A 17756-nucleotide genomic window follows, 5' to 3' on the forward strand; every position below is an offset into this window, starting at 1 on the left:
CGGCGGGAAGGGCGTGACGAAGCGGCGACGGAAGCGGATGCGCAGGGCGGCGGCGCGGGGCCGGGGGCTGTGCCCGCGACCGGCGAGAGGGCGGGGCGGCAGCTGGAGTAGCGCCGGCCCTTTCTCCCCCTCCTCATGCTGACCCTGTCCGCGGGCGCGGCTCGCAGGTAGGCACGGCAGGGAGCGGGGCATCTCACGGCCGGCGGCGGCAGCCGGTCTCCGGCGTGGGGGCCGCCTGACTGGAAGCGCGGAGAGCCCCGAGTCGCGCGCGGCTGATGAGGCTCCTCGTCCCTGGGGAGCCGGGCCCGGGCTGCGGGCGGGTGTCCGGGCGTGGGGCTGGGCGTGGGGCCTGGCTGACTGGCCCCCGTGCGGCCGGGCCGAGGCGGGGGCTGCGGGGCGGCTCCGAGTAGCCGACGGGGCGGGCGGCAGGTGAGCGGCGCAGACAATAGCGCAGGAAACTTCACAGCCCGTGCGGTTTATTGCCTCAGCTCCCGGCGTGTTTCCCGCAGTCCGCCTTGCCCGAAGTAACCTCCGTTAGGTACAACTTCCAGGTGGGCTCAGTGAGCGAGGCGAGGTCTCCGCCTTGTAGCTCTTGCACGGAGTATCAGACACACCGCGGGAGAAATGGGCAGGAAAACAATGGAGTGAGATTTAAAGCTGTGGCACTAGGGCTCTTCGGCAAGAGACATGTGAAATGAGACGGGTTTATGTGTTTTTGCTTCATAAAAAGATGGGTCACTATTTCACGTTAGGGGTGGGGTGTGTACAAATGTATTATTGAGGGGTTTTTAAATAAAGCATTAATTATTTTTATCTGTAATGAATGCTAGCTCTAAGTGAAGCCAGAAAACGAAGAGTGGAAGAAGGCTTGTAGGCAGTTCTAGATGGGTGAGACAAATGGTCATCACTGGAGAAACTGAGAGGGTAGAACAGTATAAGCAAAGCACCAGATTTAATAGGAAACATGGACACAGTAGGGAGTCAGATTATAAATATGCTGTGGTAATGAGAATGGAGATGAATTTTGAGTGTAAAATGAAGATGGTTACCTCTTGTGGACTTGAGAGAAATGACAGTTGTGTGCTAACTGCATAAAATGTACCATTTTTGTCCTATTTCACAGCCTTTGTTTGGGTTGAATTGGGATTGAGGGGTACTAGCAGTTAGAAAATAAGATCCAGATTTCTTTTATTTTCATAAGGCTTCTGCTATTGTAAAATAATTGAGCAATTTTGTTGAATAAGGTGCACAACTGTTTCCTGATATGCATTTACATTCCTTTTGTGTAGTCATTTTCACTGTTCTCAGTATTTTGTGTTTACTGTCCTTGTTTGTCCTACAGATTTTTCCAATAAAAAGAAGGAAAGAAAGGAAAAGAAGCATGGAGGTTTTTTTCTTTAGAAAAAAACTAAAAGGTCTACTTTTGCTTGCAATTTGCATTTGAAAACTAAAGATACAACCTTAAGTAATAATAAAGAATTGGGTATTGACTTAAATACAGTAAGGAATTATCACTTTCTTAATTGTGACTTTTCCCGCAGTCATCATTTGAGTGTGCCCATAAAATTGTTTCACAAAAGAGAGTGATCTTGAATGCCTAATAGTGACCACTGACCTTCAAAAGTGAAGCAATTGGTCACAGAAATGTTGAATAGCAAAGATTCTCAGCATCTACTTTTCCCAAGGGCATCTTAACAGAAGATAAAAATTACAGTTTTTAGCAAGTTTCAAGTATCGTGTCTTACATTGAATAAAAAAAATTATATTACAGGTTTGATTCTTTTGGTTAAAGTAGTCAGCTTTTTTAAGGGAGGCTATTTCCAATTAAATACTTTTCCTCTTGGATCCTGTTGGAATGTGAAAGATTCAAAGATTAATATTTAGTTCAATAAAATGCATGGAAAAAGGCAGGTTAAGATGTAGATTAAGTGCCGCAGTCTGTTTAATTTTGAGAATATTCTTAGAAATGGAAAAAAATATCTGAATAAAAGTAGACACACTGGTTTAAATAATTTCAGTGTCCTAAAATAATTACCTAGGATCCTTGAATTTTGGAGTCTTTATTTGAAAAGATCTTAAAAATCAGGATTTGAATAGGAAAATATATATACATGGATTCTGAAAAAACTAAAATTTATATTTAAGGTCTAATTTTGGATTTCCATCACTGGAAAGAAGCTCTGAACACCAGCTTTCCTCTTGATGAAGAAGTAAACCAGCAAGAATCTGGGTCTGGAGGAAAGAGGGAGGAGGAGAAATTATGCTGGAAGGCAAAGAAACAGGAAGAACTTCTATAGTCACTTCCTTATATCATATATCACCATAGTATGTGTGTATGCTTTCATTAAACTTCTCAGGTGCAATACCTCAGCAACGGCAAGGGCCGGGACAGGACACGTGGTACATTTTTCTATTTCCCTGTGCTCTGTGGACTACACAACCTCCTATGTGTACTGCAGCAGCATTTTTTTCCTGTGGTCAAAAGCAGCAGCTGCTACCTTTCTAACCACAGCAGGCTTCAGAAGAACAATTAGTCTAGTCAGAGTTTGCAGGATAAAATCGTTCCCTGGGCTGGCTGAGACAAAAGTGTCAGGCTCAGAAGCATTTTTTGGACTGAGTTTGACCCATGGAACACCAGCTGGACCAGACCAACCAATGCAAGTAATGGCTTTCGGGGACGTAACTTTTCTGTCATTCTCTCTATAGGAGAAGAAATGCTTGGCTTGGAAAGATTTCTTTTAAATGGTTTGAGTTAGTTCAGAATTCTATTATTTCTTCTACAGGAGCCAGGATCGGGTACCTCAGAAAGCAAGCAAGATAGGATGAATGAACAGTACTGTCTTTTCAGAACTATCTAGGAATTGAGGACTTCCCAACACAGAAACAGTTCATAGAATGTTAGGGATTGGAAGGGACCTCAAAAGATTATATAGTCCAATCCCCCTGCTGAGCAGGAACACTTAAATGAGGTTACACAGGAAGGTGTGCAGGCAGGTTTTGAATGTCTCCAGAGTAGGAGACTCCACAAACCCTCTGGGGTGGGGCGGTTATCTCATATGATCTTGTACAAAAACTTGTCCAGCAGTAGCCTCCTAAAACTCTTCAATCTGAGTTATGCTGGAGGTGATAGGGGTAAAATTTATCCCTGTTCATTCTCTCCTTCTTCATAATTGTATAAATCTTTGAAGTGCTTCCTCTGTTGTGCCTTTTTTATTTGTTTAAATCCAATCTGTAGAGTACCAGTCTAGTTAATTGTTTTTTGAATGAGTCCATTCCTCACTGCAGATGATTGTTACTAACTCACTGTAACTTGGTAGAACAGGAGAAGGTTTTGGCAGGTGGCAGAACAGAAGACGAGTTTATAACTGCTGGAAGGATGAGAACTGCACATAGTATTTGTGTTCTTCATGTCATTACAGAGTAGAATAATGAATCTTTGTGTTTTGTTCTTTCTTCTACCTCTACCAAATCCTATAGTTTCCTTCTTTTCAGCTGCTTCTTGGCTCGTGTTTGGCTGTTATGTCTCCAGAATTACTAGATCAGCTCACAGCTCATCACTGTGTATGCAAAGTCAGAAGTGTGTGTCACTTCACATTTGTTAAGGCTGAAATTCACTTTGTTAGTGGTATTAAACTTTACTCAGTGTTGTGATATTCTTCCACATATTTTTGTGGCTTCTTTTAGTACAGTGCTTTATAATCAGTACCTTCTCATCAAGGAAGTTTGTCACCTCATTAATCCAACCTGTGTAAATATGTGAAAAAATACAGAACCCAGCATGGGACCCTGTGGAGCTCCACTGGTCACCTACTTCCATTCAGAAAAATGAACAGCCATTTCTGTTTCTTTCCTAGCTTTTAACCATTTTTCCATAAGAGGATCTCCCTTCTCATTTCACAGCACCATTGTTTCTTCAGGACCTTCTGGACAACACTCTTTGGAAATCAAGTAGATTATATTAACAGATCTCTGTCTATTGTTACTTCTTCAAAGAATTCCAGTAGATTTGTGAGTTTGTAGAGGAGATTCTTCTCCGGTACCTATTGTAGGTACTTAGATTATGGAAGGCAAGATGAGGATGGGGGGAATTACGCTTGTCTCAGAGCAAAATATAATTGGGTATGGGTTCACCAAACCTTCTCTGAGAATTCTGTCTTCAACAGAGACACCTTTTGTTGCTATTGTAGAGTCTTAAATGAGTGGAGTTATTGGCCATACTTATCATGCTGGAACAATCTTTTACATAGCTAGAACCAGCCTGGGAGGCACTCAGTGTTATTAAGTCACTAGTTGCTCAAAAGCCAGGGCAGAAGGCAGGCTTTGCTTGGCTAATTTGTGGTGTCGAGCAGGCACACTGTGGCACAGAGCACTGTTTGGGATTTTGCAAGCATTGATATAATCATGACATGCTAGAATGCACTGTTTTCCCAAGAAGAGCAATGACTTAAAATGGTGCAAGTAAGGCAGATTATGGCATCATCTGCCACAAAGACATAGAATTTTCCAATTAACTAGGAATGGCAAAGAACATTTCTCATTGCTTTGACTGTGTGAGACTAAAGGTCAATGGGAAATCAAGGGGTATTTCCATGGTACAGGCTGAACTGATTAACTGCAGTTGTAAATCAAAGAACCCTTTTGTGTTTGGAAACCCTCTTCAATAGTTTTCTCTGTCCTGCAACACCATTTCTTTTTTAGTTGAAGTCAACAAGCTGTTTTTCATGCATTAGCTGATGCCATTCAAGCACTGAAATATCCTGGCAGTAATAGTGTGTGGTGTTTGCACTAAAAAGTATGTACTTTACCACAGAATCACAGAATGTTAAGGATTGGAAGGGACCTCAAAAGATCATCTAATCCAATCCCCCTGCCAGAGCAGGAACACCTAGATAAGGTTACACAGGAAGGCGTCCAGGCAGGTCTTGAATGTCTCCAGAGTAGGAGACTCCACAACCTCCCTGGGCAGCCTGTTCCAGTGTTCTGTCACCCTCACTGAGAAGAAGTTTCTTCTCAAATTTAAGTGGAACCTTATGTGTTCCAGCTTGTGCCCATTACCGCTTGTCCTATCATTGGTTGTCAACCTGCTGTTTATATTGCTGACATGATAGACATATGATAGACGCTTATGTAGCAGAACCTGAGATCTAGGGCCATGAAAGCAGTATTTTTTTCCACTGTGTTTCCATAGTTCACCTGATGGTAGAAACAAACAATAAGGTAACTCTAAGTGCCTCCTGCACTAAATTGAGTGTAGTATTGTCTGCATGTGAGTGTTGAAAATTCTCTCAACTTCCTTTCTAAGATCCTCCATGCAGGTTGTGCTATGATGGAGATTTGCTGTGACACAACGATGGGTTTAAAGCCTAGTTTAGCCGTCCTAGTAATTTTTGGGTTTGGTTTGGGTTTGCTTGGTGGTTCAGTTTTTTGGGGGGTATTTTTGGTGGGTGGTGTGGTGGTGTTTGGTTGGGTTTCTTTTTAGTTGTTTGGTTTTTGGTGTTGGTTGGTTGTTTTTTGTGTGGTTTTGTTTTGTTTTGTTTTTTTGTTGGGGTTTTTTTGTTTGTTTTGTTTTGTTGCATGTTTGTGTGTGCGTGTTTTGTTGTTTGTTGTTGTTTTTCCTAGAACCATGCATACCATAATTTTAGAGATCAGACACTGCAGAAACGGTACCCTGACACTTCTATGTGTTCTGCTCCAGATTACTGTGCGTAAATTGCCTCCCCTTATGGAAGTCAATCAGACCAGTTTCCAAATTTGTTATGTTTAAAGACTGTTGGAGGGGACTGCGGAGAAAGGTAGAGTATTTAAGTTGTAACAGGTTATGCATATGTATGTATTCCTGCTTAAGGTCTGGATTTTCTTTTAGCTGCCACAGAGTGCCTTTTTAAATTACTTTGCTATTGAAGTTAATTTTATCAGAGAAACCAGTAAACGTTTGTTGCCAGATAGTAAGGTCATAAAAGCAGCACCGAGGGTAATATATGTGTCAATAAAGATTTTAAAATGTTTATGTAACTTGCAAGCTTTTTTGACTCACATTGATCTGAAGAGCTAGAAGTGTATCTATTATAGGACTGTAATCAATGTAGAGTATACAGTGAATTAAGTTGTAGAGAATTGTTTCTTCCTGAAAGAAGTAGTGGCAAAATTGATGGTTTAGTGTTAAAAGGTGCTAGATTTTCTTCTATTACTTCAAATGCAGCTTAAGAAAAAAACAAAACAAAACCAACCAAACAAAAATACCCCCGCCCACAACAGTTTCTAATGGCAGTTATGGGGCTTTAAATTAGGATGTACTAAACATGCTGTCTTCTTGCTGTAGTGAGATCTGTCTGTGCCAAACACAGTCATGGAACAGAGCCAAGTGCTTTCCTAAGGAAAATGGCCCGGGAATTCAAGGCATGTATTCAATGTTCCATATACTGTCAAGACTAAAATAGATGAAAGGACTGAGAAGCAAATTGTAATAGGGACTTCAGAAGTGTCCAGCAGGAAGAAGTGGTGACTTACATTGTGAGGCTGTAGTCTCATTCCTTTGGCTCAACTGAAATAATGCTGCCCTTTGATTAGCTTGGAGAGATTTAACTGTACTTTGCTTGGTCTGGCTTGGACTTTTTTCTCACCCTCTCCATTCCTGTTTTTGTCTTGGGTTACTCTGTCCTTTGCTTACTTTGCTTAATATTTGTCCTTGCTTTACTTTAAAACATGCAGTTACTTCTTGTCTGAAACCGTGAGTCAATAATAGAACAATGAGATATATGTAAAATTCAATCAAGAATTAAGGGTCTCTAAATAATACAAAGATTGTAGCCTATTAAATTTCTGTCTTAAAATCCATCCTGAGAACACTGACTGGTTGCAATATATCTTACATTACATTAGATGCTGCTGAATACTCATTGTAATTTGGTTTTGAAATGCTTTGCTACTTCTCCATTTGAATAAAAAATAAAAAGTATTCCATTCCATATGAGGCTTGACTGTTTTAAAGCCTTGCTTAGACCATGCCTGTCTGCTGTCATTTATACGTATTCAATAGCATTTGAGTCTTCCTTTCAGGGAAATGCAATATATGACATAATATTTAACTATGAATTTGTCTTGAGGCAAACTGTCAGTGTTTATGTTGCTTTGATGGGACATGTCTAGATGTTCAAGTTGTTTTTTGTTTAATGGGACCGCCAGGTGGAGTCAGGGCGCCGAGACCCCATGAGCGTTGGTTGCAGTTACCTGATGGAAGTGGTTTTCACAGGGTGCTTCCAGTGTGCAGTGCTGGTTCTCCTGCAGCCTGTAAGACTAGGAAGTGTTGTTTAACTGAGACCTACTGTTTCAAAAGACAGAAAGACCAAAATGGTCCTACTGCTCTTTTTAATTGGCAGCTTTTACAAAGCTTCATACAGTAAATTACTGATTGAAAAAGTTGTTAATTTTGTTTGTTGTGATTTTCAAATCTGCTCTTACTTATCTCCCCTGAATTATACATATGGTGCAGCAAGAAAAACTTAATTGTATTTATTTGCTATTAGAGGATTTAAAAACTAGAGGATGACTGACTAATCTGAATTTGAGACCCCTCTCTCTCTGTTGTTTTTTCTCTCTTCTTTTTAAAATCTTGGCTAACACTTTAACCCTGAAGTTACCTCAGACCTTATTTAGCAGACAACATAGTTTTCCAACCTATGTGAAATTGATATACTCCAATTTTTGTGTGGCTGTTTGGAACTGCCAAAGCTATTAGCCAGTACAATAAACTGGTCTGTATATATGTTTCCCAGAAACACATTTATTAATACAGTTTATTCTGTAAAATCGTACCTGTCATTGTAGCTAATACTGTTCAGGTGAAGAATAATTTGAAAACTGGAAGTACTGTTAAAGAGTCTTAGATGGGGTCACAGCTATCCATATGTAATCAGAGTTAAATGAGACAGCAGGCTTAAATCTTAATGTTATAAAGTGACTTTCAGTAGTAGGAACATATTGTGAACAAGCTTGCATGTTTTTGTGTTTGTACTTTCTAAAGCTGATACTACCTTTTGCTGCTTCTGCTTCATAGATTGTGACTTCCTTTTTGTGTTTTAATAGTGTTAATGGAACACATGTACAAAGGGTTGCTTAACATGTTCCAGTAACAGAAAATGTTTCTAAACAAAACCAGACTTGCATAAGTCTGCCATCCAGCGAGACCTGGACAGACTGGAGAGTTGGGTGGGAAAAAATTTAATGAAATATAACAAGGGCAAGTGTAGAGTCTTGCATCTGGGTAGGAACAACCTCAGGTTCCAGTATGAGTTGGGGAATGACCTGTTAGAGAGCAGCGTAGGAGAAAGGGACCTGGGGGTCCTGGTGGACAGCAGGATGACCATGAGCCAGCACTGTGCCCTTGTGGCCAAGAAGGCCAATGGCATCCTGGGGTGTATTAGAAGCGGGGTGGTTAGTAGGTCGAGAGAGGTTCTCCTTCCCCTCTACTCTGCCCTGGTGAGACAACATCTGGAATATTGTGTCCAGTTCTGGGCCCCTCAGTTCAAGAAGGACAGGGAACTGCTGGAGAGAGTCCAGCGCAGAGACACGAAGATGATGTAGGGAGTTGAGCATCTCCCTTATGAGGAAAGGCTGAGGGAGCTGGGTCTCTTTAGCTTGGAGGAGACTGAGGGGTGACCTCATTAATGTTTATAAATATGTAAAGGGTGAGCGTCAAGAGGATGTAGCCAGGCTCTTCTCAGTGACAACCAGTGATAGGACAAGGGACAATGGGTATAAACTGGAACACAGGAGGTTCCACTTAAATTTGAGAAGAAACTTCTTCACAGTGAGGGTGACAGACACTGGAACAGGCTGCCCAGGGGGGCTGCGGAGTCTCCTTCTCTGGAAACATTCAAGACCTGCCTGGACGCCTTCCTGTGTAGCCTCATCTAGGTGTTCCTGCTCCAGCAGGGGGATTGGGCTAGAAGATCTTTCGAGGTCCCTTCCAATCTCTGACATTCTGTGATTCTGTGAAGTGTTTAATATGTTTAAAATACTTACTGCACAAGCTAAAAATCAGTCTCTAAATTTAATTGCTTTGTTTCTGCAGTAGTTACATTGGCCATGGTATTGCTGTATTAGAGTATTGTAAAGATCCTTCTCCTTTCTAAAATCAAATTGATATTTTCCAGAAGCAGCAAGTAATCAAGTTGTAGATTTGATGGTACAGTAAATTACCTGGCATTCCAGCAAAAATAGCAATGATTGCAGTCTGTAACTTAGAAGCTTTGTTTTCTTCTTAAAAATCCACTTTTAGAAGTAGCTACTAAGCTTAAGTTGTTATTCAGCTTACACTGCTTTTGGTAGAAATGACCACTCTTACTGCTTCTAGGATTGACAGACATAATTTGTGAAAACAGCTGCTTCTGTAATACTCTTTTGTAGCTGAAAGTCCAAACGAAGCTTTCTGTGCCTTTCCTCCTGAACTTCTCATAAATAGATGAAGCAGTGCACAAATGCATAATATATTTCTATCTGCCCTGTATGTCATTCCACTGCTATTATTAGATGCCATAGGCCTTACCCAAGAAACAGGCCAGTGCAGGTTGCCAATGGAGGCCAGTTAGATATTCATAGTAACAATGCACTTCCTGGTGCTCACTGGGCAGCTGTTTTGGAATCTGACTGCCCTCATGGTTACAAACTTACCTAGCTTACAAGTATTTTATTCAACTTCATTCTTACGTTATTATTGTGTCTTAGCATCAATAGGTCTTTTCACTTTGAGTCATTTAAATTGTATGCTTATTGACAGCAATTATATTGAGATTTTTTTTGCTAGACTAAATCCATGTGTTTCATATTTGTTTCTGACAGCAGTGCAGGCTTAGGTGATATTGACACTTTTGATACTTCATTTCACCAGTACAACTGTTTTGAAGTTGCACATCAAGCAGATGATGGAACTCATAAGCTTAAAAAAAAAAAAAAAACAAACCAAAACCTGTCCCCCTTGCATTTTTTTAGTCCACTTCATTTTCTACCTGTATGCTGCCCTGACTCTTTCCAAAGTATGACCCTACCAACAGTTACGCTGATGTTATTGATAGAATGGTATACAAGGCCAGAAATGAGCATCAAAGGGGGAGGAAAAGAAAAGAAGAATAATATCTTAAGACAATACTGCTGCTGGATGTAAACCTTATACTTAACCAAGGCTTGTTTAGATACGTTTACCATTTTACACAGCACCACAGAAAATTGAGTGTATTGCTTGAAGCAGTTTGAACCAGTCAGTTCAGGCACTAGCAACAGCCTACTCATGGCCACATGGAATGATTGCAGTATGCACTTAACACTGTTTACAGACCTGCATAGTTTATCCTTCTGTCTAATTTAAACTGAATCAGCTTCTGATTGCTCAGTCCAGGCAGTAGTTGGTTCTTCTTTAATATTGCTGCTATTTACCCAAAGCAAAGCTAAAATAATAACTGCATCTTGTTGGTTCAGTTGCTATTTGATGAAAGCTGTTTGCTGTTGCGTCTGGTTCCTACCATTATTAATTTAATGTATTTTCCTGTTTATATCTGGGAAGTTAAAGTTTCCCTCAGTGATACAATTTACTGTAGTGTTTTCTTTCTAATAACATGGCAAGTGTAGATACAGAGCATTTTTGAAACAGTCACACTATTTCAACTATAATCCTCTTCCTCGTTTCTTTGAAGTCTATTTAATCCTTAATTTTAGCATAGTTTCTTTGTTTCTTAAACAACTAAGATAAAGTTAGTAAATTATCATTTTTATTGTGGCATGATACATGGAGTTTGGGGAATTTATTTATATTTTTATGTAGACAAAGAATATGAATTACCAAGCCATGAAAGAAATGGCCAAGATTTCACCTATGTGTATGTTTTTACTTGCAAGTTATTTTTTATTAATCTGTCAGTTACATTGTCCCTAAGTACAATCTGATTGACTGGTAGCTCTAAATGGTTATTCAAAGAGTTGCATGTAGTCATTTTTGTAATGTGAAATGTTATGTTACAGTTTTTGAAGGCCTACCTTCATTTGGTCAGTTAGAAACACAGGGTTTCTCAGTTTGTACTGCTTGTGTTAATCTACATAAATTACTGCTTCCTTCTATCAGCAGCAGGAATCAAGTTTATGAGCATTTAAAAACTAGGCAGTTCTGTGGTTTTGTGTCTCTAGCAGACAACTACCTGCTGGTATTTATTGCAATCATGTATGCAGCTGTCAAATTGGTGTGCATATTCTTCAGTGCAACTTGCCAATGTACCAAGAAAATCAGGTGGTGTCTTTTTTTGGTATTTAAAAGTAGCATTCTGCAGTAGTCAGGGACCCTGCATTCAAGTTTGTGAAGTAAAGCCAACTTTAATTTCAGCCTGTCTAACAAGTTTAATAATTAGTGTAATCTCTTGGTGCTGTGACTATTTTAGTGGGTTTTTTTCTAACAATATGTAGTTGGTCAGTGATGGGTCTGTGTTTTCTGCGTGTCTAGGTGAAAAAAATTAATGACAGAAAGCTGAATGTTCCCTTTAAAAATAATATCTTTTTCACATCCTGCACTTCAGCATAGTTGTCAGCTTTTATGTTGTTCAGGCTGTTGTTTTCCTTTGATTCTATTTTACTTTTATTTTTACCTTAATTCGGCATATTTCCTGTTCTTTCTGATATTCTCCAGGGGAGGCAGAGGGAGCAGAGGGGAATGGGTAGAGTTCAGAACCTTGAACCTACTTTTTGAGTAGGTTCCCCTTCAGCTCCCATGAGGTTGTACCAGAGATGCACTAGTAATGTGTAAAAAACTGGACATAGGGCAGTCTAGTGGGAAGCTGTTCATGTTATAATGAAGTACTATTTAATGGATTGTAGACTCAAAGTAGAATTCAGTGGTTTTGGGGAATGGAAACTAATGCATTCTGAGAATGCTAATACTTAAGGTTTTACTTTCATGAAAGCAGCTTCATTTATCATAAACTTCTAAATGTAATCCAAAATTTTAATAGTCCAGTGGAGAAGCTACTAAGTCAGAACTAAGTTGATGTCAGAGAGACAGAAGAGAGGTAGAAGGAATATTATTTATTCAGGCTTTATTTTCAGAGTTATGTCATCAGTATACTGGACATGGATGTTTCTGTATGCCACTAGAAGGGAAAAGCAAACATCTTGGCTACATTGCTATGGGAGGATTTTAAGAAACTGAGGTAACAAGAAAAAAAAAGTCAACATAAACTGTAGAGAGAAGTGTTGTCTGTTTTTTTTTTTTTTTTTTTTTCCTTGCATAAAAGTAATTTTGGCTATGCTATTTCTAGAGAATTCCTCTCATAGATGAGTGAAGTTAGTCTCTTAATAAAAAATCTTGCTTTTGAACAGGAGCCCTGCATGCAGCTCTTTTCAGTTTCCTGGCATTTTGCTCTTCTGCTTTGATTTCCTTCAGGCTAAAATTGCCTATCCTTTTATGCATGCTCCCTGCATTGTTTGCGAAAACCTATCTTAGCACTTACACGCATACCAAACCGGTTTTGCAGTAAAATTAATACAGGTACAATGGCTAGCATTAAGAGGAAAAGTTATATAATGTTGTCACTGCTTAATTGCAGGGTGACAATAAACGGTGGCAGATGCTTTGTTAACCCTCTCCCCTCCCCCCCACCTCTAGCCTTCACCTCCCCACTAAGGAAAGGCAATAGGTGGGCAAAGAGAGGCAAAGAGAGAGGACTTGCAAGTTGGAAAAAGTTAAAAATGTTTTACTGATGCTACTAATAAAAAAAGAGAGAATAATATAAAATATACAAAACCAATCTTTTAATTCCCTGGCAAAGCTCAGCACTGCTCCAGGAGCTGCACGGCAGACACATGGAAGTCCTGGGTTGGACTCTGCAGCAGACCACAACTGGATTCAAGGATGCAGGGTCTGTCAGTAGGCCTCAGGTCACAGGGACGGCAGGCAGGGTCCTTCCCAGATGCCCACCATAGTCGAGGAAGAACGAGATCCTCATGATCTCCCACTTTTCTATGAAGTATCACGTGGATCGGATGGAATACTTAGTTGGTCAGTTTTAGTCACCTGTTCAGTTCGCTCCTCTTTGCCTCTCTCACGGCACGTGTATTCTTATCAGTGACCTTGCATTTCATTGCTATGTCTACCAAAACATGTATCCAACTTCAGAAAAGTGCAGTTACTTAGAAGAACTTAGCTGGAAAGGAAAAATTCACTAAAAGAGAAACTGGTCTTGTTTTTAACAAAACCAGGACAAATGTAAACTAGTGTTAAGTAAACATCCCCTTTAGTAGCAGGGTCTCTGTGTGTGTTCTTGTATTTCTTTAGTTATCGTTAAAAAATGTACATGGTAATAATCACAATTTTTTTGTTGTTGTTTTAAATTATGCAACTGAAATAAGGAGCCACATAGTAAGTCTCTGCCAGCCATAGATCCTCCCATGATGCTCCTGTGATTCTCTGATGCTGAACACCATAGCAAGTTTTACTTTTCTGCTAGCTAAAGCTGAAATATGGCTGTTTTATATAATCAGGATTAGTAGTACATAAATTACAGTGAACTTACGTGTCTCTTCTGGCAATAGAGTGAAACTGCCTATTTAATATCCATAACAATTAAAGGAATATATTTGCAAGTGAGTAACAACTAAAAGTTTTCCTCCTGTGGATGGTTCTGTGGCACACATCTCACATAAAGATAAAATTGTTTGTTGTAATGAACATGACCAAATGACCTTTTAAAATGTCTTGTTTTGTGCATCTTTGCAGTTCTTGTTATTCATAATCTACAAATCACCATTTGGGTTTTTTTCCTTATTTATAAAATGTAAATGCTGCCTGTTTTTGTAGAGTTTTATTAACTGTAATTCTTGTTTTCTTAGAAGGCTGAATAGTAACTTGATCTATCTGGTTTTATCAATACCAAAGTTTATAGCCTGTTCTCAACTTAGTCATTATTTAGATGGAAAATGTAGAAGACAGACTTCTGATTTATTTAAAATTAGACGAAGTTGATAAGGGTAGTGGCACTCCTTCTGGACAGTCTATGGCTCTAAAAAGTACTTTGCTCTTGCTTCGAAAAATGTTTTGTAATTATTAAAGGTCTCTTGCCTTTTTTTGATGTTTACTACAAACTACCTTTTGAAGTAGAATTTTGCTATGCAAAAATCATTTTTATATTTCCAGGTCCCTTGGGCCACGGCTTGTGTTGAGAATGACATTAGGAGCAGAAATTACTAGCCAGCTCAAGGCTTCTTCATACATAGCATCAGGCCGAAACCTTTTGAGATGGGACCTGTCACCAGAGCAAATTAGAACAAGAACAGAAGAACTAATCAGGAAAACAAAGCATGTATATGACACTGTTGGGATGCTTGATACTGGAGAAGTAACACATGAAAATACGGTACGGGCCTTGGCAGATATAGAAGTCGAATATGCAGGTTAGTATATTTTTTCTGTGACTCTTTCCACCGGGCATTCCATCTGCACATAAGGAAACAGTGAGAAAAAATAATTGTTGCTTGTGTAAAACATGTAGAGGCCTCTCAACGGTCCTCTGGTCATAAACATCTTTCAGGACCTCTCAGCAATATGTCTCGTGATCAGCTACAAAGTTCTGCTGCTTTATTCTAGAGTCAAAAATAAGGATTAGCAAAACTGTGCTGTTGATCTCTTTGACACATCTGGAGAACTGCACTGGTCACAGGTTTTCTTTTTGTGCATGGAGCTCCACCCAGTTAACATTTTCTTTTCCAACTTTGTACAACCACTAGGGGACAATGTGCAACAGTGTAGACTACAGCATCTGTGGTAAGCACAGCACCTTCAGACCTGATAGGCAGTGCATTTTTTTTTCAGATACCGCAGAATCTAAGACAAGCAAGTCAAATGCAGTAATGGAAAGGCTGATAAGCTCCCAGTGGAGAAAATGTGACGGTTGAGAGTGTGGGGAATTTTTGAATGCTTTTTCTAAAAAATTCTGCTTTACTTGCTTGCTTTTATGTTATGGCCTGCAAGACCTTGGAGAATCCAGTGAGAGCTGTTGGTCATGCAGCCAGATCTAGATTGTTCTGAATGAATTACCAAGACATGCCAATACATGGATGGAGTTTAATGGTCAAACACAGGTCATTCAGTTAATTTGCTAATAATTGTCAGTCAGAGGAGATGGGAAAAATTAAAATGTATCTTGGGAGGTTTTATTTTGAAAAACCTATGACATGGTGGTTGCATGACTCTCAAAAAGTAGTCAGTACAATAGAATATTAAGTTCTCTTAAATGCTCTAAAAAATCTGCAGTAGCAACAGAGGTGCTGAAAACAGCCACCTTAGCTTGGAGCAGAATCTTCACCTTGGGGAAAAGAGAAGCCTGCAGCTCAAATTATTGTCTTGTAATATTAGTCTGGCTTTTACATTACTTAGAATTACAGTTTAGGTACATGCAGTGAATTGACTGGAATTGATGCTAACAGAAAGACTGAGTAATCTTCATCCAAACAGCTTCCTGTCAGATTTGGTTTTAATTGCACTGATGTATTTGATGTAATTATTGTAAGCCTTTTGACCAATGTATAAAACTCTGCTTTAAATTAAATTAAAAGTAAAATTTATGTTTGATTCAGAAAATAGTGGCCATCAGCTTCTCAGCAATAGCCACTAAGACTTGTGTCTTACAAAATGTACTTTTTATTCACTACATGCTATTGCAATTGTGGGTTGTAATTTAAGCTTTTTAATGCTTATCTTTGAAGCTGTATGTGAGATTAGCATCACTTACCTGTGAATCAGTCCATGGCATATGGGTGTATTATGACAGCAAGACTTCCATTAGAACCTTAGATTTTTTAAGTCCTGTGTGTCCCTTTCATGTATACTTGAAAGACCTACCTCAATACCTGGAACTTAGTATCTGAAAAGTCATGGATGGCAACAGACCCTACATTTCACTTAGAAGCTGTTAAAACTCACTTCAAGATTTTGAAACATTTTGGCATGAGGACAGGAGGTGTAGAGTGGGCAAGTTTCCTGTGGGCTTCAAGAAGAACCATATGCCCCTGTTTACATTCCAAAGAAGGACTGAGAGTATCTCATGGTTTGATAAAACAACTTCAGATTGCATAAAATTACAGAACTTCAAATCATCCTAAAATGTTTTTACTCTAAAATGTGCTTTTGGGGAGGTGGAAGGGCATGAAATTATAATTGGTTTTGAATTAAGTTAATTCATTTCTATTTTAACACTTCTATTCAATGTTGTTATAAGGTGCAATATTTCTTTAATAAGCAAGGACTTACTTAATCTCAATAGTGTATTCTAAAAAATAGTATTAATCAGCTTCTGATCTCTAGCATCTTCTGTGTTTGCTTTACTGTTTCTTCTTAAACACAGAAGAGAAGATGGGGATACGTTGTTTACATAACAATGTAAAAATAACTTCAGGACAGATGGGCCTGTTTGAAAGATTCAGAGCTTTTTACCTCAAATGTTATCATGGGAGCATTTGTGTCAGCTATGAGACAATGTCAGACTTCACTTATAGATGGTTCATCTTTCGAAAACCATGTATCATATTCATACATCTTTCAGTTGTCTTTGTAGAAGTAAGAAGGTGAGATAATTAGGCTTGGGTAATAGTTCCTGTAAAATGTCTGTTAAAATGGTGTGCAGTTTCGTCCTTTTGCTTATTCAGTTTTACATTATCTTCAGTCACTTTATTTGCTTCAAGCCTGATCTGAAGTGTCAGATTGCTTTGGGTACTTGTTTCTTATGTCTTCTATAAATATCAGAAGGGGGGAAGTTCCTTATCCTTAAAGCATTCTGTGTAAGTGTTCATTGTCTTTTATTTAAACAGTGGAAAGAAGCATGTTGGATTTTCCCCAGCATGTCTCACCTGACAAAGAGGTACGCTTAGCAAGTACAGAAGCTGACAAAAAGCTTTCTAATTTTGATGTGGAGATGAGCATGAGAGAAGATGTGTTTCAGAAGATTGTTTATTTGCAGGTAAACCACAAAGATATCTGCATAACTTGTGGAAATGTAAATAAAATTCCAGCAGTGAAAAACTTTTTTCTAAAGTTAGCATCTGCAGAACTTTTCAAGATCCCCATCACTGTGTGTGTTTCCCTGTGTCTGTACCAGTCTAATCTTTCCAGTGTGACAGAACTATACAAAAAGTCTGTGGTTCCACTGAAACTTAAACCAATGTAACTTGGTGTTTCTGCTCTTTTCCTCTTGTGTCTAGATGTGTATATCCTTCTCTCTCCATTGCAATGGCTTTGGCTGTTGTCTAATCATGCTGTCAGTTTAAATGAGCCAGTAAAACATTTTGATTAAATCAAGTTTTTCATGGCCTCACTGAGGGTTTAATAGCTTAGGTATATTAATTCAGTTTCTTGGTCTTGCACAAGGGCTGAATTAAAATGCGGTGAGGAGAGTGAGTGCCCTCACATTCCCATGGTATTTATAATACAGTCAGTTCACTAAAAGATGGGTAAATGTGCTTGATCTCAGTGACTCCTGAATGTTTTTCCTCACTTTAATGAGGACCAAACTTTTCTAAGTTAACAACTGTTTAGTGTTGATGATGGAAAATGGGTGAGGTTCTTGTATTTAAACAAAAAAAACCAAAACCAAACTTAACTGACAATAATCTAGTCTCTTTCTTTCCCCGACACATTAGGGGAAAAAAATTCCTGCATAAATGTATGTCATTGAATGCACTCCAGATCTTTTTCTTTAGGAAAGTTTTGCTTTCAGGTCTGAAATTTGGAA

General features: G+C 39.1%; 1 protein-coding gene across 2 annotated transcripts in view; it reads left to right on the plus strand.

Moving 5' to 3' along the window:
* The first annotated feature begins 9 nt into the window (after nt 1–9).
* Nucleotides 10–17756, plus strand: part of NLN (neurolysin) — a 41003-nt gene continuing 23256 nt past the window's right edge. The window contains exons 1-3 of one of the 2 annotated variants that reach the window (XM_082074351.1): nt 10–167; nt 14168–14424; nt 16837–16985. In XM_082074351.1, coding sequence (XP_081930477.1) covers nt 136–167; nt 14168–14424; nt 16837–16985 — 438 coding nt within the window. In that variant the 5' untranslated portion in view covers nt 10–135. The remainder of the gene's footprint in view (nt 168–14167; nt 14425–16836; nt 16986–17756) is intronic. The other variant, XM_082074352.1, reaches the window with a different exon arrangement.

Source organism: Streptopelia decaocto, assembly GCF_964273445.1.
Source record: "Streptopelia decaocto genome assembly, chromosome: Z".
In the NCBI taxonomy this organism is placed as follows: domain Eukaryota; kingdom Metazoa; phylum Chordata; class Aves; order Columbiformes; family Columbidae; genus Streptopelia; species Streptopelia decaocto.